This window comes from Bombina bombina, chromosome 1 (genome assembly GCF_027579735.1).
Source record: "Bombina bombina isolate aBomBom1 chromosome 1, aBomBom1.pri, whole genome shotgun sequence".
In the NCBI taxonomy this organism is placed as follows: Eukaryota; Metazoa; Chordata; class Amphibia; order Anura; family Bombinatoridae; genus Bombina; species Bombina bombina.
Genome location: NC_069499.1, coordinates 930,597,055 through 930,619,903, shown reverse-complemented (window position 1 = coordinate 930,619,903; position 22,849 = coordinate 930,597,055). Strand labels below are relative to the sequence as shown.

General features: G+C 38.9%; 1 protein-coding gene across 1 annotated transcript in view; it reads right to left on the bottom strand.

Moving 5' to 3' along the window:
• Window positions 1-22,849, bottom strand: part of LOC128646797 (interferon regulatory factor 4) — a 141,719-nt gene that overhangs the window by 103,292 nt on the left and 15,578 nt on the right. The window contains exon 6 of the mRNA XM_053699640.1: window positions 16,230-16,307. Coding sequence (XP_053555615.1) covers window positions 16,230-16,307 — 78 coding nt within the window. The remainder of the gene's footprint in view (window positions 1-16,229; window positions 16,308-22,849) is intronic.

Below are 22,849 nucleotides of genomic sequence, written 5' to 3'. Positions count from 1 at the left end.
CCCCCTAATAAAATAATAAAGCCCCCCAAAATAAAAAAATTTCCCTACCCTATTCTAAATTTAAAAAGTTCACAGCTCTTTTACCTTACCAGCCCTTAAAAGGGCCTTTTGCGGGGCATGCCCCAAAGAAAACAGCTCTTTTGCCTGTAAAAAAAAACACAATACCACCCCCCAACATTACAACCCACCACCCACATACCCCTATTCTAAACCCACCCAAACCCCCCTTAAAAAAACCTAACACTACCCCCCTGAAGATCTTCCTACCTTGTCTTCACCCAGCCGGGCAGAACAATTCATCCGATCCGGGCGATGTCCAATCAAGCGGCAGAGAAGTATTCTTCCATCCGGCAATGTCTTCAATCAAGCGGCAGTGAAGTCTTCTTCCATCCGGCGATGTCTTCAAGCAAAGCGGCATCTTCAATCTTCTTTCTTCGCTCCTCCGCCGCGGAGCTTCCATCCGGCACGAAGACTGAACGAGGAATGAGGTACCTTTAAATGACGTCATCCAAGATGGCGTCCGTCGAATTCCGATTGGCTGATAGGATTCTATCAGCAAATCGGAATTAAGGTAGAAAAATCTGATTGGCTGATTGAATCAGCCAATCAGATTAAAGTTCAATCTGATTGGCTGAACCAATCAAGACTTCACTGCCGCTTGATTGAAGACATCGCCGGATGGAAGAAGACTTCACTGCCGCTTGATTGAAGACATCGCCGGATGGAAGAAGACTTCTCTGCCACTTGATTGGACATCGCCCGGATCGGATGAAGAGTTCTGCCCGGCTGGGTGAAGACAAGGTAGGGAGATCTTCAGGGGGGTAGTGTTAGGTTTTTTAAGGGGGGTTTGGGTGGGTTTAGAATAGGGGTATGTGGGTGGTGGGTTGTAATGTTGGGGGGTAATTAGCTTAAAAATCTTGTAATCTTTTTTTTATTTTTTGTAATTTAGTGTTTGTTCGTTTTTGTAATTTAGTTTAGTTTAGTTTATTGTATTTTAGTTTAGATATTTGTAGTTTATTTAATTTATTGATAGTGTAGGTGTATTTGTAACAGGTTAGGATTTATTTTACAGGTAAATTGGTAATTATTTTAACTAGGTAGCTATTAAATAGTTATTAAATATTTAATAGCTATTGTACCTAGTTAAAATACCAAGTTACCTGTAAAATAAATATAAACCCTAAAATAGCTACAATGTAATTATTAATTACATTGTAGCTATCTTATGGTTTATTTTATAGGTAAGTATTTAGATTTAAATAGGAATATTTTAATTAATAATATTAATATTAATTAGATCTATTTTAATAAGAATTTAGTTAGGGATGTTAGAGTTAGATAGTGTTATTATACTTAATATATATATATAATATAATAACGATATTAACTATATTAACCCTAATATAATTAGGGTTAATGTAGTTAATATATATAATTACTATATTAACTATATTAACCCTAATATAATTAGGGTTAATATAGTTAATATAGCTGGCGGCGGTGTAGGGGGATTAAATTAGGGGTTAATATTTATAAAATAGATGGCGGCGGTGTAAGGGGCTCACTTTAGGGGGTAGGTAAGGTAGATGGCGGCGGTGTAAGGGGCTCACTTTAGGGGGTAGGTAAGGTAGATGGCGGCGGTGTAAGGGGCTCACTTTAGGGGGTAGTTAAGGTAGATGGCGGCGGTGTAAGGGGCTCACTTTAGGGGGTAGGTAAGGTAGATGGCGGCGGGGTAGGGGCTCACTTTAGGGGGTAGGTAAGGTAGATGGCTCACATTAGGGGGTTATAGATTTAATATAGCTGGCGGCGGGGTCCGGGAGAGGCGGTTTAGGGGTTAATAACTTTATTAGGTGGCGGCGGGGTCCGGAAGTGGCGGTTTAGGGGTTAATACATTTTTTATAGTTAGGATAGTGAGGGGGGATAGAGGGTTAGACGTGTCGGGCTATGTTTGGGAGGCGTGTTAGACAGTACGGGAGATTTAATAACTTTAGTCAGGTTTTGTAGGCGCCGGCAGCTTCTAAAGTTCCGTAAGTCACTGGCGACTCCAGAAATTTGTGCTTACGCAGATTTCTGGAAATTGCTGGTTTGTCAGACTTACGGCACTTTAGCCTCTGACGGCGCCGTATATAGGATAGCTCGAGTTGCGAGCTGAAACTACGGGCGGTGGAGGTTCCCTTGCTTGCGCCGCAAACTACGATCTTTATCGGATCGCGCCCCAGATCTCCTGTAGGTGGATAGATCATATGTAGCCATGCCGTATTCCTGTAACTGTCTCTGGTGTTGCTAGTTTTTGCAGTATCTCCTCCCATTCTTTGAATTTTATTTAAATTTGATATCAAAGGGGTGCCTCCTTCAGATTTTATTTAGTGTTTATCGATCATCCCTATTTTTTCTTGACTATACCTTTGCACTCATAATATCTATGTTTGACGCAGCTAATAGTTCTTTTGTGAACAATAAAGTGATATGAAGTACCCTATGTACCAAACCCAAAAGAAACCAACAAGTATAAAACCTGTCTTCAAATAGTGAGAGAAACCTCCATAGTGAAGTAAGTATGCAACACAAATGATCAGGAATGGAACAGTACTTACATAGAAAAGAGCTACGTTATATCTAAGTATTGCGCTCAATAACGATGAAAGCCCAGGTATGATAAAACAATTCAAATTTATCGCAACATATGTGATTATTAAAAACAACTACAATCACTTTGGGGTCATGATAATCTTAAGACACACATACCATATAACGAATACAGCTATACATATAGGATACAAAAGTTACGTGTTAATATGTAAGCTCAGCTTGCAGTAATGGCCTGTTTACAAAAGAGTCTGTCCCATCTTGTGACGTAATGGAGTAGAACTTGGACTTTCTAGGCCATTACATCACAAGGAGGGGCGGACTCTTTTGTAACAGGCAAGCCGAGCTTACATATTAACATAGAACTGTTGTTTGTTTCAATGTGTACCCTCATCTCTAAAATTGCTGCTTGTTTCTATTTTTTGGTGACCTTCCTGTCCCCTCCCCTGTCTTTACTGTCTTCCTTGTCCTCCCCTATGACCCAAAATGCAACTACCTGCACTACTCCCCCTTGTACTTTCCTGCCTTCCTCCACTGTCCATCACCTTACATTATTTGAAAAATATTTTTTAGATTTGCCTGCTCTGCCAAACTCTCTCCAGTCTCCATCAATCCACATCTAAAATGGAGTCTTTGTATAGCTTTATATAGTGCGCATTATTGTTGCATTTTGGTACTTGGTTGAGATTTGTGATCAGCTATCAAGTTGATGGGGATGTGAAAAGGGAGCAAATCCATAGTTTTGGATTTTATTTTTGTGACGCAAATAAAATTATTTTTCATGTATCGTTTCCATTATTTGCGGATCGGCAGCCACTAATTCCAGAAGCCGTTGCTGAAAAATGGAGATCAAGGGCCCGATCCGATATCCGGCGACGCCAAATTTTGCACTGGTTTGGTATCACATATACGGCGTACCATAGAAGTTACGCTCGTATATTTCACCCTTCGGCCGTAGTTTTTTGGCCCATAGAGTGATATACTATATACAGCGTAAGGATTTACGTGGCAAAAATGGAGAAATCTTACTCCATTTTCACCTTGCCACAAATTGCAGGCGTAGTAAGCCTTACGCTGAGTATTGGAGCCCCGTAACTCCCTAAACTACCTGCAAAATAAAACCTAACGCATGCGCAATGTCTATCTACCTGTCAACCGCAATCCCCCACCGCAATCTTTACTAAAGTGCTTAACCCCTAAACAGCCGCTCCCGGACCCCGCCGCCAGCTACATTAAATGTCTTACCCCCTAATCTGATCCCCCTACACCGCCGCCAGCTACATTAAATGTCTAACCCCCTAATGTGATCCCCCTACACCGCCGCCACCTATATTAAAATTATTACCCCCTAATGTGAGCCCCCTACCCCGCCACCACCTACATTAACTCTATTAACCCCTAATATGATCCCCCTATACCGCCGCCACCTATCATAACTACATTAACCCCTAATCTGAGCCCCCTACACCGCCGACACCTATAATAACTACATTAACCCCTAATCTGAGCCCCTTACACCGCTGCACCTAAATTAAATATATTAACCACTAAACCTAAGCCTAACCCTAAGACCCCCTAACTTAATTATTATTAAAATAAATCTAAATAATATTAACTAAATTATTCCTATTTAAATCTAAATACCTATAAAATAAACCCTAAGGCCTAGATTTAGAGTTTTGTCGGTAAGGACCCGCGTAGCTAACGCTGGCTTTTTTCTGGCCGCTCCTTTAAAATAACTCTGGTATTGAGAGTCCATATAATGTCAGCGTTAGGCTCCAAAAAAGGAGCGTAGAGCATATTTAACGCAAATGCAACTCTCAATATCAGAGTTGCTTACGGACGCGGCCAGCCTCAAAAACGTGCTCGTGCACGATTCCCCCATAGGAAACAATGGGGCTGTTTGAGCTGAAAAAAAACCTAACACCTGCAAAAAAGCCGCGTTCAGCTCCTAACGCAGCCCCATTGTTTGCTATGGGGAAACACTTCCTACGTCTGCACCTAACACTCTAACATGTACCCCGAGTCTAAACACCCCTAGCCTTACACTTATTAACCCCTAATCTGCCGCCCCCGCTATCGCTGACCCCTGCATATTATTATTAACCCCTAATCTGCCGCTCCGTAAACCGCCGCTACTTACATTATCCCTATGTACCCCTAATCTGCTGCCCCTAACACCGCCGACCCCTATATTATATTTATTAACCCCTAATCTGCCCCCTACAACGTCGCCTCCACCTGCCTACACTTATTAACCCCTAATCTGACGAGCGGATCCGACCGCCACCTACGTTATCCTTATGTACCCCTAATCTGCTGCCCCTAACACCGCCGACCCTTATATTATATTTATTAACCCCTAATCTGCCCCCCACAACGTCGCCTCCACCTGCCTACACTTATTAACCCCTAATCTGACGAGCGGACCTGAGCACTACTATAATAAAGTTATTAACCCCTAATCCGCCTCACTAACCCTATAATAAATAGTATTAACCCCTAATCTGCCCTCCCTAACATCACCAACACCTAACTTCAATTATTAACCCCTAATCTGCCGACTGGAGCTCACCGCTATTCTAATAAATGTATTAACCCCTAAAGCTAAGTCTAACCCTAACACTAACACCCCCCTAAATTAAATATAATTTTAATCTAACGAAATTAATTAACTCTTATTAAATAAATTATTCCTATTTAAAGATAAATACTTACCTGTAAAATAAACCCTAATATAGCTACAATATAAATTATAATTATATTATAGCTATTTTAGGATTAATATTTATTTTACAGGTAACTTTGTAATTATTTTAACCAGGTACAATAGCTATTAAATAGTTAAGAACTATTTAATAACTAAAATAGTTCAAATAATTACAAATTTACCTGTAAAATAAATCCTAACCTAAGTTACAATTAAACCTAACACTACACTATCAATAAATTAATTAAATAAAATACCTATAATTATCTACAATTAAACCTAACACTACACTATCAATAAATAAATTAAATACAATTCCTACAAATAAATACAATGAATTAAACTAACTAAAGTACAAAAAATAAAAAAGAACTAAGTTACAAAAAATAAAAAAATATTTAGAAAAAGGGAGATAGGCGATGTTAGGGAGGGCAGATTAGGGGTTAATACTATTTATTATAGGGTTAGTGAGGCGGATTAGGGGTTAATAACTTTATTATAGTAGCGCTCAGGTCCGCTCGTCAGATTAGGGGTTAATAAGTGTAGGCAGGTGGAGGCGACGTTGAGGGGGGCAGATTAGGGGTTAATAAATATAATATAGGGGTCGGCGGTGTTAGGGGCAGCAGATTAGGGGTACATAGCTATAATGTAGGTGGCGGCTCTTTGCGGTCGGCAGATTAGGGGTTAATTATTGTAGGTAGCTGGCTGCGACGTTGTGGGGGGCAGGTTAGGGGTTAATATACATTATAGCAATCTAATTGCGGTTGTTGTAGTATCTCCCTTTTTCTAAATGATTATCTAAATATTTAAAGGGTCTGCACATTGGCTATTTTTACCTTCATATAAGGTTTTATCTACACCTGGGCGTTGCCACACAGTCCTAGGTAAAGAATTATTAATTTGGCTCTACTAGCCTCCCTTTTCCCTACCCTTTCTCTATTAGTAAACAAAGTCAATCTGGTGGATACCTCTATGACTTTCTATTAGGTGAGGCCAGTTTTTTCTAACTATTGAATTACACACTGCTTGTGTGTTACTTATGTTAACAAGACAAACTAAGTTGTATCTTTCCTAGTAGAAAATAATCTTATTGATACAACAATCATTTGTGTGTTGATTGTTCTCGCTCTCTTGCAGACATTTGTGCTTCTTATGGTCGGTTTGTCTAATTGTTTCTAAAGTTGATTTTTATACTATATAAGGTGATTTTTTATGTTATTCCAAGCAATTGAATTTTCATTCTGGGGAGATTTGGCAGATTGAATTGAAGGATGGCTTTTGTAGTCTCGGACGAACAATGGGAGGCTGAATTAGGTGAATCCCTTCAGCATAATATTAGTAGTGATGGAGATGATATATTAAACATATATGGAGCTTTTAAGAAATATAAAAATTTATTGACTAAACAAATAAGAATGAGGGCTGAGAAATATAGTCTTGAAAACTATATAAAACAAAAAATTGTTCCCAGGGGACTACGGTTACATTTAGATCCAGGAATGCACATGAGGGGTGATGATGAGGATGGGGAGAACTTTATGGATGATTGGAATGAGAGACTCTCAGAGTGCTCTCTCGACCTCATGCAACGGATGGTTAATAAAGATATTAAGAAACTTGAAAAGATTAAAATTGAGATAGATGAAGCCCTAAGGATTGTCAACTCCTTTGAGGGGGATTCAAAATTCTCAAAACTAAACGATGAAACAAAAGAGCTGGTTTCCAAATTACAACAAGAAATTAAACAAAGAAAATGTAGGAAATTGAGCAGGGACCAAGATGACTATAAGAAAAATCAGGTGTATACTTATTACTTGAATAAAAATTCTTATGACTCAGGCACTGATTGTTCTGATGCCGAAGGTGAAAATAAATCATCAAAAAACGAAGGGGCCAAAGGACAGGTAAAAAAGAAAGGAAACGGGGAGGGAGGAAAAGACACAGATATAAACCAAAGCCCTCTGGAGATGTCCAGAGAACGGGGCAGACCCCAGAGAAGGGGGAGGAATTGGAGGAGAGGGGCAGGGCCGAGGATGAGAACACGTCGGGATTACAGGGGGGACTTTTAATTGATCCCCCCAGTAAAAGTAGTGATGAACTACAAATAGTCAACCTGTCAACTTTTCCTCTAAATAATGCCCATATAAGTCTACTTAAAAAGGGCTTAACGTTTTGTCCAACAAACTCACTGGACAAATTTACTGTGATAAAAGATCTCCACCTCTTCGCCCGTAAAGTAGTACTGTCCTCCATAATGAAAGGGAAACAAACTAATAGTACTGAAGGTACTTTAGATAAAGATGATGCTATTGCTATCTCCGATCTTGTACATCTACTCGACTCCAATGAAACATCTGATTCCATGCCCGTTCTTGATACTCAAGAAGGACAACAGACAAGTACTATAGGTACTGTAGTCAAAATTGACTCTGGTTTAAAGAGAAAATCTGATTATATGCCCCCTCTAATGCTAGTCCCTGCAGTAAATCTTTTTGTTAAGGAAGTAGAAAGGGAAATAGAAAAAATACCCTATCATGGCATAGGTAAAAATAACCTTAATTTTAATGAGAGACGTGCGCTGTCAGACCTGATGAACAAATCAGGAATTGTCATAAAACAGGCCGACAAAGGGGGAAATCTGGTCATAATGGAGGAGTCCCTCTATATGAAAGAGGTCAACAAACAATTGAGAAACAAGGAGCAATACCAATGCCTACAGAATAATCCCTTAGACTCAATACAAGCAAACCTGCTACACCTCTTAAACGATGCCAGAAAAAGTGGCATAATAAGTAAAAGCGAATGGGGATATTTATATACGAAGTTTCCCAGAGTTCCAGTCTTTTATTGTATTCCCAAACTACACAAAAACTTACAAGAGCCACCTGGAAGACCCATTATTTCAGGTATTGGGAGCATTACGGAGAACCTGGGAAACTACGTTGACCAATTCCTAAAACCCTTTCTTCTGACCCTTACCTCCTATGTTAAGGACACCAGTGACCTACTTAGGAAACTGGACGGTTTAGAAGTAGAACAAGACACACTCTTGGTTTCTCTAGATGTGGAAGGTCTCTACTCCTCGATCCCACATGATGTGGGTTTGAGAGCGGCGAGATTTTTTCTAGAAAGCAGAGGTCCATCTTTTCAAAAACATACCGATTTTGTACTAACTCTTTTAGAGTTTGTGTTAAAAAATAATGTATTTACGTTTGATAAAAAGTTCTATAGACAAATGAGGGGCACAGCGATGGGGGCAACATGTGCCCCATCATACGCTTGCCTCCATTTGGGTCTATGGGAAACAAAAACAGTATTTAATGAACTGCAAAACTGGATTGATGAACATGTTCTCATCTGGTTACGGTATGTGGACGATGTCTTCCTCCTTTGGAGGGGGACGGAGAAATCATTGAAGGAATTTGTAAAAGTACTTAATAATAATAACTACAATATCCTCTTAACTTTTGACTTTGACACCAGTGAACTTACATTCCTAGATGTAAGAATCAAGAAAGAAGGTAAAAATCTGGCTACGGAAATTTTTCGTAAGGCCACTGCCACTAACAATATTCTAGAGGCATCTAGCCACCATCCAAAATCCCTTATAAGGGGTATCCCCGTGGGACAATTTTTACGCCTGAGGCGCAATTGTTCGAGCCTTAATAAATTTGATGCACACGCTGTTGAAATGTCCAATAGATTTGAAAATAGAGGGTACTCCAAACGAAACCTAAGATATGCTCGAAATAGAGCTAGGAGAACAGACAGGGATACACTCCTCTATAACACAACTCAGAAAACTGAAGAGCAAAAAGTGCGCTTTGTAACCCAATTCAACTGCCATTGGGACAAAATACGCACTATCTTGGATGAGAAATGGCAGTTTCTTAGAGCTGATGAGACAATAAGAAAAATTGTTGGGGAAAAACCCTCTCTGGTACCCAGGAGGGCTCCAAATCTTAAGGACAAATTAGTCAAGAGTCATTTTATTAAAAGCCCTAATGAGAAAAACTGGCTAGAAGAACAAAGAAAAATAAAAGGATGTTTCAAATGTGGACACTGTGTGTTCTGTAAATTCATTGTACGCACGAAAACATTCGCTACTGATTCCATCAACTATCCTATAAAGCAATTTATAAATTGCAAGACAGAAAATGTAATTTATTTACTTTCTTGTTGCTGCCCGACTTTCTATGTGGGAAAAACAAGACGCATGCTGAAAGATAGGGTCTCTGAGCACAGAGACGACATAAAAGCAGCAGAGGATGGGGAAATCAGAAGTGGAGTGGCTCTCCACTTTATGAAATATCATAAATGCAATCCCCAGGACCTAAGAGTAACAGGCATTGAACACTGTTCCCTTCTTGGTAGAGGAGGAGACATTGATATTATACTACTTAGAAGGGAAACAGAATGGATCTATAAGCTACAGACTCTTATGCCCAAAGGGCTAAAGGAAAAATTTGAATTTGCTGCTTTCCTCAAATAAAAGGACAAAATTGATCTTCAAATCCCTATAAACCTAGTATGTAATATATACAGATTAGGGTTCCTTTTCAATCTGCCTTTTCACCTTAGAATGACTAACAAAATCTGTTATTTAAGCAAGTGAAAGATTTCTTCAATATAATCATTCGGAATATATTTTTTGTGGCATAATTCAATATATTTTCACCTTCCCTATAAGAATCAACTAATATATCTAGTTTTTACTTCCATACCATATAGAAATCTTTTAAACACATGAATCGACGGATCAACAGTATGCGTGTAAAGCCTTTATTCATGTAGCTTAAAAACATGGACGAATAAGGTTTTATTTTAGCATACACTGCAATAATTCTCAAAAGAACTATGGAAAAGTGGGCCTTTTCTTTTTCTTTTTACTCTTATATTTATTCCTTCTTTTCCTTTACGTACATATTCGTATATAATTCTTCCTTTTTTTTAATGTTGGTTCTTTAGAGTTGTTCTATATAACCTAATACTTTTCACTGTGTATATATATTCACCGTATCCTCTTTGATCTATATAAATGGGCTGCGGCTTAGTAAATGCTTTTCATTGGCTACTACTGTTTTCAGACATCCTCCAATAAGCCTTTTGAAGGAGGTATATATTGCGGCTGCAAAGGAATCCAGCATCCGCTTTTGCCCTGAGGAAACCCCTGTGCTCTCTGGATGTCACGTGGGGGGTGAAACGTACGTCGGCAGTGACGTAAGAAGTGGAGACGGACATGCACGAAGGACAGATCGCTGTGGCGTCCACGCTGTGCTAGAATGTAGCACGTTTGTTTTGAATTGAAATCTATCTACACACAGAAACTTTTTGAAATTCTCTTTCAGAAAGCAAAGATACGGTTGTATAACTAACTGAGCATTTACCATCTGACTTTTCAGCTCAATCACCTGGATATCCGAAGGTGTAACAATGTACCATTTGTATACACAGTTCCTTTTTATGGGACATGCTTAAGCCCTGAAAAGGGTGATTCATTTACATTATTCTTATCACAATCTGTGTACATGTTTGCTCTTGATATTCAGATACTGGTGTATATCAGGTATAATGAGTTGTAATGCTCTGTAAGTCTTTTCCATTTTCTATACAACTGTAACAGACGGAAAATAGTTATTCCGGGGTAGTTTTAACATAGATCCAGAATTGATACTATTCATGACACCGGATACCTTTACTTTTGGTGGTGCCCGCTGAATACTGGAGTTGCTATATACTATCCCCATAACTTCCACTGGTCTGAATAAATACTGTTCAACTAATACATGTATATTGTATATTGCTTAATGCTATTAAGTTTCAAACGGTTAGTCTGTATAAACTGGGTTTAAGAAACATAGATCCTGAAATGTGATAACATGACACCTGATACCTCTCATATAGTTGGTGGTGCCCGCTGTTACAGGTGTTGTTTCTTCTAGCCCCCTACAGACTATACTGTCATCTACTAGAAATTATTTTGAGGATGTTTCTTTGCACAATTTGGCCAAATTCAGGTATAGTGCACATGACTTAAGCATTACATGTTTCATCTTACAATATTGTTTGTGTGAATTCTTTTTTGTTCATCTGTATACATGTGTTGTTTTGACATAGATCCTCAATGATCACTATGGTGGTGGATTTTACGTTTAATCGTAACCACCCTCTAGTGGAGGTGTTGTCAATCTAAATTAGTTAAATCTTGCTTGCTTTCTTGGTTTAATCTGTGTGTACTAAAATAAAACTGCACAGCCAAATCTGTGCATGTGCATTGATCCAATTACGCTTCTTGACTCATCGATTCATGTGTTCCTTAATTTAGTGGTAACCTTCTATTCAACTTCGGGGCTGGGTGGCACTTGTGAATGTGGGGAGTGAGTATATATCTACACACACCGCTATTTTAGCGGAGCTTTAGAACTTACGAAGCAAATTTAAATTAAAAATAAAAAATATGTGCTGCAATCCCTGTCTATACATTATAGCAATCTAATTGCGGTTGTTGTAGTATCTCCCTTTTTCTAAATGATTATCTTAATAAATATAATATAGGGGTCGGCGGTGTTAGGAGCAGCAGATTAGGGGTACATAAGGATAACGTAGGTGGCGGTCGGCAGATTAGGGGTTAAAAAATTAAATCGAGTGGCGGCAATGTGGGGGGGGGCCTCGGTTTAGGGGTACATAGGTAGTTTATGGGTGTTAGTGTACTTTAGAGTACAGTAGTTAAGAGCTTTATGAACCGGCGTTAGCCCAGAAAGCTCTTAACTACTGACTTTTTTCTGTGGCTGGAGTTTTGTCGTTAGATTTCTAACGCTCACTTCAGCCACGACTCTAAATACCAGAGTTAGAAAAATCCCATTGAAAAGATAGGATACGTAATTGACGTAAGGGGATCTGCGGTATGGAAAAGTCGCGGCTGAAAAGTGAGCGTTAGACCCTTTTTTGACTGACTCCAAATACCGGCGGTAGCCTAAAACCAGCGTTAGGAGCCTCTAACGCTGGTTTTCACGGCTACCGCCAAACTCCAAATCTAGGCCTATGATAGTTACAATATAATTAATAATTACATTGTAGCTATTTTAGGGTTTATATTTATTTTACAGGTAACTTTGTATTTATTTTAACTAGGTACAATAGCTATTAAATAGTTAATAACTATTTAATAGCTACCTAGTTAAAATAATTACTAAATTACCTGTAAATAAATCCTAACCTAAGTTACAAATACACCGACACTATCAATAAATTAATTAAATAAACTACAATTATCTAAACTAAAATATAATTAAATACACTAAACTATATTACAAAAAAACAAACACTAAATTACAAAAAAATAAAAAAGATTACAAGAATTTTAAGCTAATTACACCTAATCTAAGCCCTCTAATAAAATAACAAAGCCCCCCAAAATAATAAAATGTCCCTACCCTAAACTAAATTACAAAAGTAATCAGCTCTTTTACCTGTAAAAAAAAAAGAACAACCCCCCCATTACAACTCACCACCCACACACCCCTACTACTACTGTAATTCTATTGGCTATTCTAATCAGCCAATAGAATTACAGTAGCTCTTATTATATTGGCTATTCAAATCAGACAATAGAATTAAAGTAGCTCTCATCCGATTGGCTGATTTGAATTTGAAGGCTCAAATCAGCCAATAGGAATTCAAGGGACGCCATTTTTAATCGCGTACCTTGAAATCCTATTCAGTGTACGGCGGAGATCGTATGAAGAGGATCCTCCACGCTCCATGGCTCCGGTCTTCAGTTCCAGCGTCGCCGATCTTCAGTTCCTGCGTCGCCGATCTTCAGTTCCAGAGAAGACGGTCTTCAGCTCCGCGGTCATCGGTCTTCAACTCCTCCGCTCCGCGCCGGCTGGTTCCTGGAAGAAGAAGAGGTCGCCGCCTGGAAGAAGACTTCTCTGCCTGGAACAGGACCTTCTCCGCCGGTCTTCAGGACAGGTAAGTACCACTTGGGGGTTAGACTTAGGTTTTTTAAGGGGGGATCGGGTGGGTTTTAGAGTAGGGGTGTGTGGGTGGTAATGGGGGGGTGTTGTTCTTATTTTTACAGGTAAAAGAGCTGATTACTTTGGGGCAATGCCCTGCAAAAGGCCCTTTTAAGGGCTGGTAATAGAGCTGATTACTTTTATAATTTAGTTTAGGGTAGGGAAATTTTATTATTTTGGGGGGCTTTGTTATTTTATTAGGGGGCTTAGATTAGGTGTAATTAGCTTAACATTCTTGTAATCTTTTTTTATTTTTGGTAATTTAGTGTTTGTTTTTGTAATATAGATTAGTCTATTTAACTGTATTATATTGGAGATAATTGTAGTTTATTTAATTAATTTATTGATAGGGTAGTGTTAGGTGTAATGGTAACTTAGGTTAGGATTTATTTTACAGCTAATTTGGTAATTATTTTAACTAGGTAGCTATTAAATAGTTATTAACTAATAGCTATTGTACCTAGTTAAAATAAATACAAAGTTACCTGTAAATTAAATATAAACCCTAAAATAGCTACAATGTAATTATTAATTATATTGTAGCTATCTTAGGGTTTATTTTATAGGTAAGTATTTAGATTTAAATAGGAATAATTTAGTTAATATTATTAATATTTTCTTTCATGTAATTAGCAAGAGTCCATGAGCTAGTGACGTATGGGATATACATTCCTACCAGGAGGGGCAAAGTTTCCCAAACCTCAAAATGCCTATAAATACACCCCTCACCACACCCACAATTCAGTTTTACAAACTTTGCCTCCGATGGAGGTGGTGAATTATCTGCTCTTTCTTGTGAGTCTCCTTTTCTGATTTTTCATCAGGATAAGGCGGTGTTGCGAACTTCTTTTGAATTTTTACCTAAAGTTGTGAATTCCAACAACATTAGTAGAGAAATTGTGGTTCCTTCATTATGTCCTAATCCTAAGAATTCTAAGGAGAAATTTGGCATCTTGGTTGAAATCTTTAATTCATCTTGCCTATGTTGAGTTGGGTAAAACTCCGCCTCAGAGAATTACAGCTCATTCTACTAGGTCAGTTTCTACTTCCTGGGCGTTTAGGAATGAAGCTTCGGTTGACCAGATCTGCAAAGCAGCAACTTGGTCCTCTTTGCATACTTTTACTAAATTCTACCATTTTGATGTATTTTCTTCTTCTGAAGCAGTTTTTGGTAGAAAAGTACTTCAGGCAGCGGTTTCAGTTTGAATCTTCTGCTTATGTTTTTCGTTAAACTTTATTTTGGGTGTGGATTATTTTCAGCAGGAATTGGCTGTCTTTATTTTATCCCTCCCTCTCTAGTGACTCTTGTGTGGAAAGATCCACATCTTGGGTAGTCATTATCCCATACGTCACTAGCTCATGGACTCTTGCTAATTACATGAAAGAAAACATAATTTATGTAAGAACTTACCTGATAAATTCATTTCTTTCATATTAGCAAGAGTCCATGAGGCCCGCCCTTTTTTTGTGGTGGTTATGATTTTGTATAAAGCACAATTATTCCAATTCCTTATTTTATATGCTTTCGCACTTTCTTATCACCCCACTTCTTGGCTATTCGTTAAACTGAATTGTGGGTGTGGTGAGGGGTGTATTTATAGGCATTTTGAGGTTTGGGAAACTTTGCCCCTCCTGGTAGGAATGTATATCCCATACGTCACTAGCTCATGGACTCTTGCTAATATGAAAGAAATGAATTTATCAGGTAAGTTCTTACATAAATTATGTTATTTAGATTTATTTCAATAATAATTAATTTAGGGGGTGTTAGGGTTAGACTTAAGTTTAGTGGTTAATATATTTAATATAGGTGGCGGCGGTGTAGGGGGATTAGATAAGGGGTTAATCAATTTAATATAGGTGGCGGCGGTGTAGGGGGCTCACATTAGGGGTTAATAAATTTAATATAGGTGGCGGCGATGTAAGGGGATCAGATTAGGGGGTAGTACATATAATATAGGTGGCGGCGGGGTAGGGGCTCACATTAGGGGTTAATATAGTTAAAATAGGTGGCGGCGGGGTAGGGGGCTCAGATTAGGGGTTAATAGAGTTATTATAGGTGGCGGCAGTGTAGGGGGATCATATTAGGGGTTAATATAGTTAATGTAGGTGGCGGCGGGGTAGGGGGCTCACATTAGGGGGTAATAATTTTAATATAGGTGGCGGCGGTGTAGGGGGATCACATTAGGGGGTAAGACAGTTAATGTAGCTGGCGGCGCTGTAGGGTGATCTGATTAGGGGGTAAGACATTTAATGTAGCTGGCGGCGGGGTCCGGGAGCGGCGGTTTAGGGGTTAATATATTTATTATTAGGAGTGAGAGGGGGGGATTGCGGATAGAGGGGTATACGTGTCGGGTTATTTTTAGGAGGCGTGTTAGACAGTAACGGTAGATTTTATACTTTAGTTAGTTTTTTTATGCAGCGGCAGTTTCTAAAGTGCCGTAAGTCACTGGCGACTCTAGAAATTTGTACTTACGCTTATTTCTGGACATCACTAGTTTGTCCGACTTACGGCACTTTAGCAACTGCCGGCGCCGTATATGAGATAGCTCGATGTGCAAGCTGAAACTACGGGCGGCGCAGGTTTCCACGCTTGCGCCGAAACCTGCGCCGTATATCGGATCGCGCCCAAAATGTCATTTAAGTGAGTTATCAATAATTGTTTAAAAAAATGCTGCTCCCATTTTTTTTTATATTGATATATAAATCGGAAAGATTGGAATAAACCCTATTATGATGTTTACAGTTATAGGCAATTGTAGACTGACTTATAAATACAACAAGCAGCCAGATTCATAGAAACAAATATACATACACAAACATAAATAAAGAACACAGAAACACTTACACTGATATCTAAAATATTTAGCAGATAGAGACAAAAACAAAATAACACAAAATACAGAACAAAATCTGACCTGATGATGGGCAAATAAGGCTTGCTGAAATGTCAGCCACTTTTTTAGGAACGTAATGGTCTTCCCTCATTTCATACTCTGGAGGGATATAAAAGAAGGACAATCAATATAAGGGTGAAGAGTGGTGATTAATAGCAAACCCGAACCCCCTCTACTCTTACGAATATAAAGGTTTAGAAAGCTCAGTAATACAAGTGTCCCTATGTCACCTTATAGCTTGTCCTTTTTTGGTCAGAGGAGAAAATATATTGAATTAACAATTTGGGAAATATACTAGGTTCACAAAGTTGATTCATGCGGTGACTGGTGAACAGGTGAGCTTACTTTGGACATGGTATTTAACAGTAGGGCCACAGTGTATGGTCAGGCTGGTAACAAAAACCTCTAAAGTAAGTTCATTTAGCAGTTTTGAGCTTTTAAGAAGTGAGAAAACTGACAAGCTGCTCAACAGTGGAGAGAAAAATTAGTAAGAGCTCAGACAAACAAGGGTTTTGTTTGTTCTTTTTGTTTACTGGCTATGTTTACTATATGAAAAAAAAAGGCTGTGGAGGTGTTTCCTTGTAAAACAAACCCACCCACCATCCAGATGTTAGTGCGCCTTCAACTTTCGTACAAGCGCTAATATATTACTTTTAACTATGCGGCCAATAAAAATATATATCAGTATGGCTTTAGCTTGAAAAATGTTAGAGCACAATAGGGCTAATATTTTTATGCTCCTATTGTAATCTAGAAAGAGATGGATATATATATACACACAAAGTATATAAAGAAGCGATGGCACTCTCATCTGAGAATTCAAGTCAACTTGCTGGGGTTCCATTAGCATTAAAACAGTAAAGCAAACCTTGTATGTAGACAACCGCAAGGATGCAGCACTCTCCAGTCTTTTCATGAAAATAGTTATGTTTAATCTGTGACGTTTTCGGGGGGAAACAAACTCCCCTTCTTCAGACAAACCAAAAAAGAAGGGGAGTTTGTTTTACCCGAAACAGGACATATTAAACACGACTATTTTTATGAAAAGACTATGGGGACGATTTATCAAACGTTTGTCCGACATGATCCGATCAGCGGATCATGTCCGACAGATATCGCTGAATGCGGACAGCATACGCTCTCCGCATTCAGCATTGCACAAGCAGTTCTGTTAAACTACTGATTCAATACTGCCCCCTGCAGATTCGCGGCCGCTAGCAGGGGGTGTCAATCAACCCAATCGTATCTGATCGGGTTGATTGCTGTCCGCTGCCTCAGAGCAGGCGGACAGGTTATGGAGCAGCGGTATTTAGAACGCTGCTTCATAACTTCTATTTTCTTCTGTTTCCGGCAAGCCTGCAGACTCGCCGGAAACAAGGGGCATCACGGAGCTTGATCATTCGGCCCCTATATATAATATATATAACATGAGAGCAAGAATAAGAGCACAATTGATTTAACTTGAGCAGTGCTAGTGTTCAACAGTGCTAATTTTTTTCTGCTTCACTTGTAATCTGGGCATATATTCTTTAATTAAAGGCATTTTTTAGAAGCAATAGGGACTTTTTTATAGAGCATTAAATACATTATACCGTGTATATATATATACAGAATTTATGGTGGTGGACGGAAAAAATTGCAACAAGTAAATGTAACAAGTGTTGGTATAGTAATGAGAGTACTCAATTACTATGTCTCAAAATATTTATTTTTTGAGAATCTAGATAATTCATTAGTGGTGCAGACCCATTAAGTAATTATATGCATCCAAACAAGAAGAAAAAAGGGCACATATTAGTGGCATTTACAAAAAGACTGGGATTACAGCACTCTTTTTTTTTTTTACAATATTGTCTTTGTAAAAGAGTGCTGAAATCCCAGTCTTTTTGTAAATGCCACTAATATGTGCCATTTTTCTTCTTGTTTTGGATGTATATATATATATATATATATATATATATAATGTACATAGGAAGTCTGGCACTCTCTAGGAAACACACACCTAGACTGCGTGAGTCCCTAAAAAGCTGTGTAGCTGTCTGCTTTGAGTTTTGTAGGGTCATTGTATGTTTACCCAGCCCATTTGAGAGTGCAATCTATTTCTGTGATTTTATATATATATATATTTGTATATAGACACACATTGTTCACCCATGAATCGGAAAGATTTGCAAGTCATATCCATTAAAATACACAGCATTGATTAAAAAAACAAAAATAGTGTTTTATGAATTATGCATTACAAAATCTTATCTTAAAATTCTTATGGGGGCACTTGCCGGAGGGCCAACATTATTTGAGGGCAGGATGGGAGGTTCATAGGCAGGGTCTGGACATTCCGTGGGTGGGGTCAGGCAGAGCTATGGGGAACCTGGGTAAAGTGGTGGTGGGCAAAAATAAGGGCCGATCACAGTTAGGGGGGGAATGGGGGGACAGCCATTATACAGGGGAGCTAGTGCTCCCAGCTACCATGGAGAAACCACTCTTGACTATGGTCATAAGGCTCCCTAGGGCGAGTCATTTTGAGGACATGCATTAAGACTTCTGGTTGGATTTACATCTAAAAGGCTGGATTACTTGCCACAAATTAATTTATGTTTGTTCTTCATAACCTGAGAAGAAAAATAACTTGCCCTAAGTAATGTTTTATTAAAAGATTATAGAATAGGTCCAAAAAGAACATTTCCCGCAGCTCAAGTCTTAAGGACATGTGAGTCTGCATGTTAAACAAAAAAAATAAGGCGTTCTTCTGTGTAATATGTGTTATATGTAAAAGGGCATTACACATTTTCCAGAAGTATTTGAAGTACCTAAGGTACCTTTATACAGGAGCAGAACATGCAATGCGGTACAAAAGTGATTTACAGGACTTTAATTGCCTATCCAATCCAATCCTACCTGGACAGACAAACAGTATAAACTCTCCACCAGCCACATATGTGTGGTAAGCTCCACTGACATCATGAGTGATGTTACCAGGACTTAAAGGGACAGTACCCTGTAAAATTGTTTCTATATTAATGTATTTTCAATGACTTGTTAAACCAGCTGCAGAGTATAAAATGTATGAGAAATGGCATTTTCAGGTTTATTTGTGTATATGAATTAGATAGTTTTGTGCTTTTAAGCCACAGCTTATTACAATGGGTTGAGCTTCAGTCAATATCATATCTTATTATGTTATCACTTTGTGTACACACACTTGCTTCCTTATCTTATATTTGTCTGGAAAACTAAAGCTCAATACTTAGAGAGAACAATGGAAAATTATCATTTTATTACTTAGCTATCCTGCACCCCACTGAGAGTGGTATCACTTTGTGTACACACACTTGCTTCCTTATCTTATATTTGTCTGGAAAACTAAAGCTCAATACTTAGAGAGAACAATGGAAAATTATCATTTTATTACTTAGCTATCATGCACCCCACTGGGAGTGTAATTTCCTCTGCTGGCTGTGTTTACATAGGCTATTCAATAGCTGAGACTCCAGTATACAAACTTTCAGTATAGGTTGGGATACCACAGGCTAAATCAGCTATTTCAAATGCCAATTTAGGGGTAAAGGCTACTTGTAAACAATTTATTACACTCCAGCAGGTAAAATTAATCATTGGGAACAATTTAAATGGGAGACATTTTTTGGGTGAACTGTCCCTTTAAAGGACCAATAAAGCCAGAATTAAATTTTTATGATTTAGATAAAGCATGCAATTTTAAACAACTGTCCTATTTACGTCTATTATTTAATTTGCTTTGTTCTCTTTGTATCCCTTGTTGAAAAGCATACCTAGGTAGGATCAGGAGAAGCAAGGCATTACTGGGAGCTAGATGCTGATTGGTGGCTGTGCATACATGCCTCTTGCCATTGGTTTACCTAATGGGCTCAGCTAACTCCCATTAGCTCATTGCTGCTCTTTTGACAAAGGATACCAAGAGAATGAAGCAAATTTGATAATCAAAGTACATTGGAAAGGTGTTTAAACTTGTATGCTTTATCTGAATCATGAAAGAAAAATTCTGGGTTTCATGCCCCTTTAATGGTGTAATTGATGCACAAGGCAAACAAGAGGCTCTTGAAGAAAAAAGAAAAAAAGAATAATTAGATAGTGAATGTTCATGCATGTGAGCTCACAATGCAGCTAAGACCCTAATGCGCCTATGCTCATGCTAGTTTAACCTTTTTTTCCTTACAAACACCCACAAGAGCTGGACTGCAGAATGTCCATATAAAGTCAGCTAATTCTGGTTTACTACAGACTTCTGCAGTGTGCACAGTTTTATTTTTCTTTAATCCATGATCTACAGCAGGGAACTTATGTAAAGTCCCTATTTAAACAGATACTGAAGGCAGGGCTTGACAAACCCAGGAACCAGGGATCCCCTGCACCTTTAAATTAGGCCCTGGCTCCCTGGTTAAAAGCCTCCAACCTAATAAGTAGTCCAAAAGAGGCATTCTAGGCCTCACAGCTGTGAAATACAAATCCAACTTTAGCCAAGACCTCACTCTAATACCTTATGTGAAGCCTATTTACTAATGACATTGGGGGGGAGTGAGGCAGTTAATGTCACTTTATTTCACATGCAATGCCAGCTGGAGCTGTCAGTAACATGGTGGACAGATTGGGGTTCAAGTGGCAGTACAATGTAACAGGTGCCCCCACAAACAACATAATGCTCACACACAAGCTGCTGGCTCCTAAATTAATGGGCTGGCTCCTAGGTTTTGAACAAATTTGTTGAGCCCTTGTTTCATTTTAAGGCACTACAAACAGAAGAAAAAGAAAATCTATAAACCAAACCAGTAGCTCTTGCTTATCTGTCCATGGTCTCTATAAGAAAACTCTGAAAAGCATAGATGAAGTAAATTCCTGGATTTCTAAACTAGATTCAGAAATTAGAAGAATAGATTCAAACCTCCAAGAGGAATAGGATGTTGGACAAACTAAACTTAAAAAATACAGACATACTTTGGAGATATTGCAGAAAATCAGTTCCAGACCACCGCAATAAAGCAAATATTGCAATAAAGCGAGTCACACTAATTTTTTGGTTTCCTAGTGTATGTAAAAGTTATGTTTACACTAAACTGTAGTCTATTAAGTGTGCACTAGCATTATGTCTGAAAAACAATGTACATTCCTTAATTAAAAAATACTTTATTGCTGACAGGGTGAGATGGGAATATTTGACTGCAGTCCTTGACCTGGTAGGCTTACCCGACGGTTACAAGCGAGCGGTGGGAGCGCTGTACTCAAACCCGATGGCCAGGATTAGAGGTGTGGGATTATGTTCCCAGCCCTTTGCTCTTTGCAATGGCACCCGACAGGGTTGCCCACTGTCCCCCCTTCTCTTTGTATTGGCCATAGAGCCGCTGGCAACAGCCATTCGTGCATGCAAAGATATTAAGGGCATATATATACATGGGACGTATCAGAAGCTCAGCCTATTTGCGGATGACTTAACTGTTTTCTTAACAGACCCTGACCGATCCCTCTCACATCTTCTTGACCTCTTTGACCTATTTGGTAGAGTATCATTCTACAAACTTAACGTAACTAAGACTGAAGCTTACCCAATTCATATCCCGACTGCCCAACTCCATGCTCTTCAAGCTAAACATAAATTCAAATGGAACCACAAAGGGATTAGACATCTAGGCGTATTCCTATGACTTTAAGAATGTAGTCGCAACCAACTATGACTACTTTCTTCAGACACTCCAACAAATGTTAACATTGCCCAGATATAAAGAAATATCTTGCATGGGTAGGATCTCTGCATTTAAAATGATGATCCTACCAAAACTCACATACCTATATAGATGCCTTCCGCTAAAACTCCCCACTACATACTTAGACACGTTCCAGTCATTACTTAACAAATATATCTGGTCGAATACAAGATCCAGTATAGCGAGTAAGATACTGCAGGCACCGATAGATAGAGGAGGATTGGGTCTTCCCAACCTCAGGCTGTATTAAGAAGCTGCTATGCTCACCCACATCTCAGGATGGGGCCCCACTAAGGAGCCCCCTGGATGGTATGACAGTGAGCAAGCCTCACTGCCTCATGATATTCTTCTCCCTGACCTAATATGGATCCCACTGCATTGTAGATGCCTTCCCTCCCCGTCTAACCCAGTTATCAAGCACTGTCTTTCTATGTGGCATAAACTGCACCATTCCCCTATGGTAGCCACCCACCCATCACCTATTCATAGTATACAAGGACTCCTCAAGGGGCTTCCGGACTCTAATGCCTCTGGCTGGTCTGCTCTCGCCATAACAACAATACGTGACCTACATGTTAAGAACACCTGGGCCTTGAGCTCCGAGCTTATCTCACAACACACAATTCCGCGTAAAATGCACTTTGAAGTGATGCGATTTAGGGCCCAATGAACAGTTGGAATTTCTTTAAAACTGCACCGCGTACCAATATATTGTGGGAATCCAGATGGAAAATAGGATTACAGGGACACAAACCACTCACGATTCACTATCAGTGCATCCAAAACTATCCTACTTTACAAAAAACACATAATATTTTGGCATGGGAGAGGGACTTGGACAGAGTACTTGACGCCCAGATTTGGATGAGAGCTATATCTGATACTAGATAGGTAATCCACTGCATA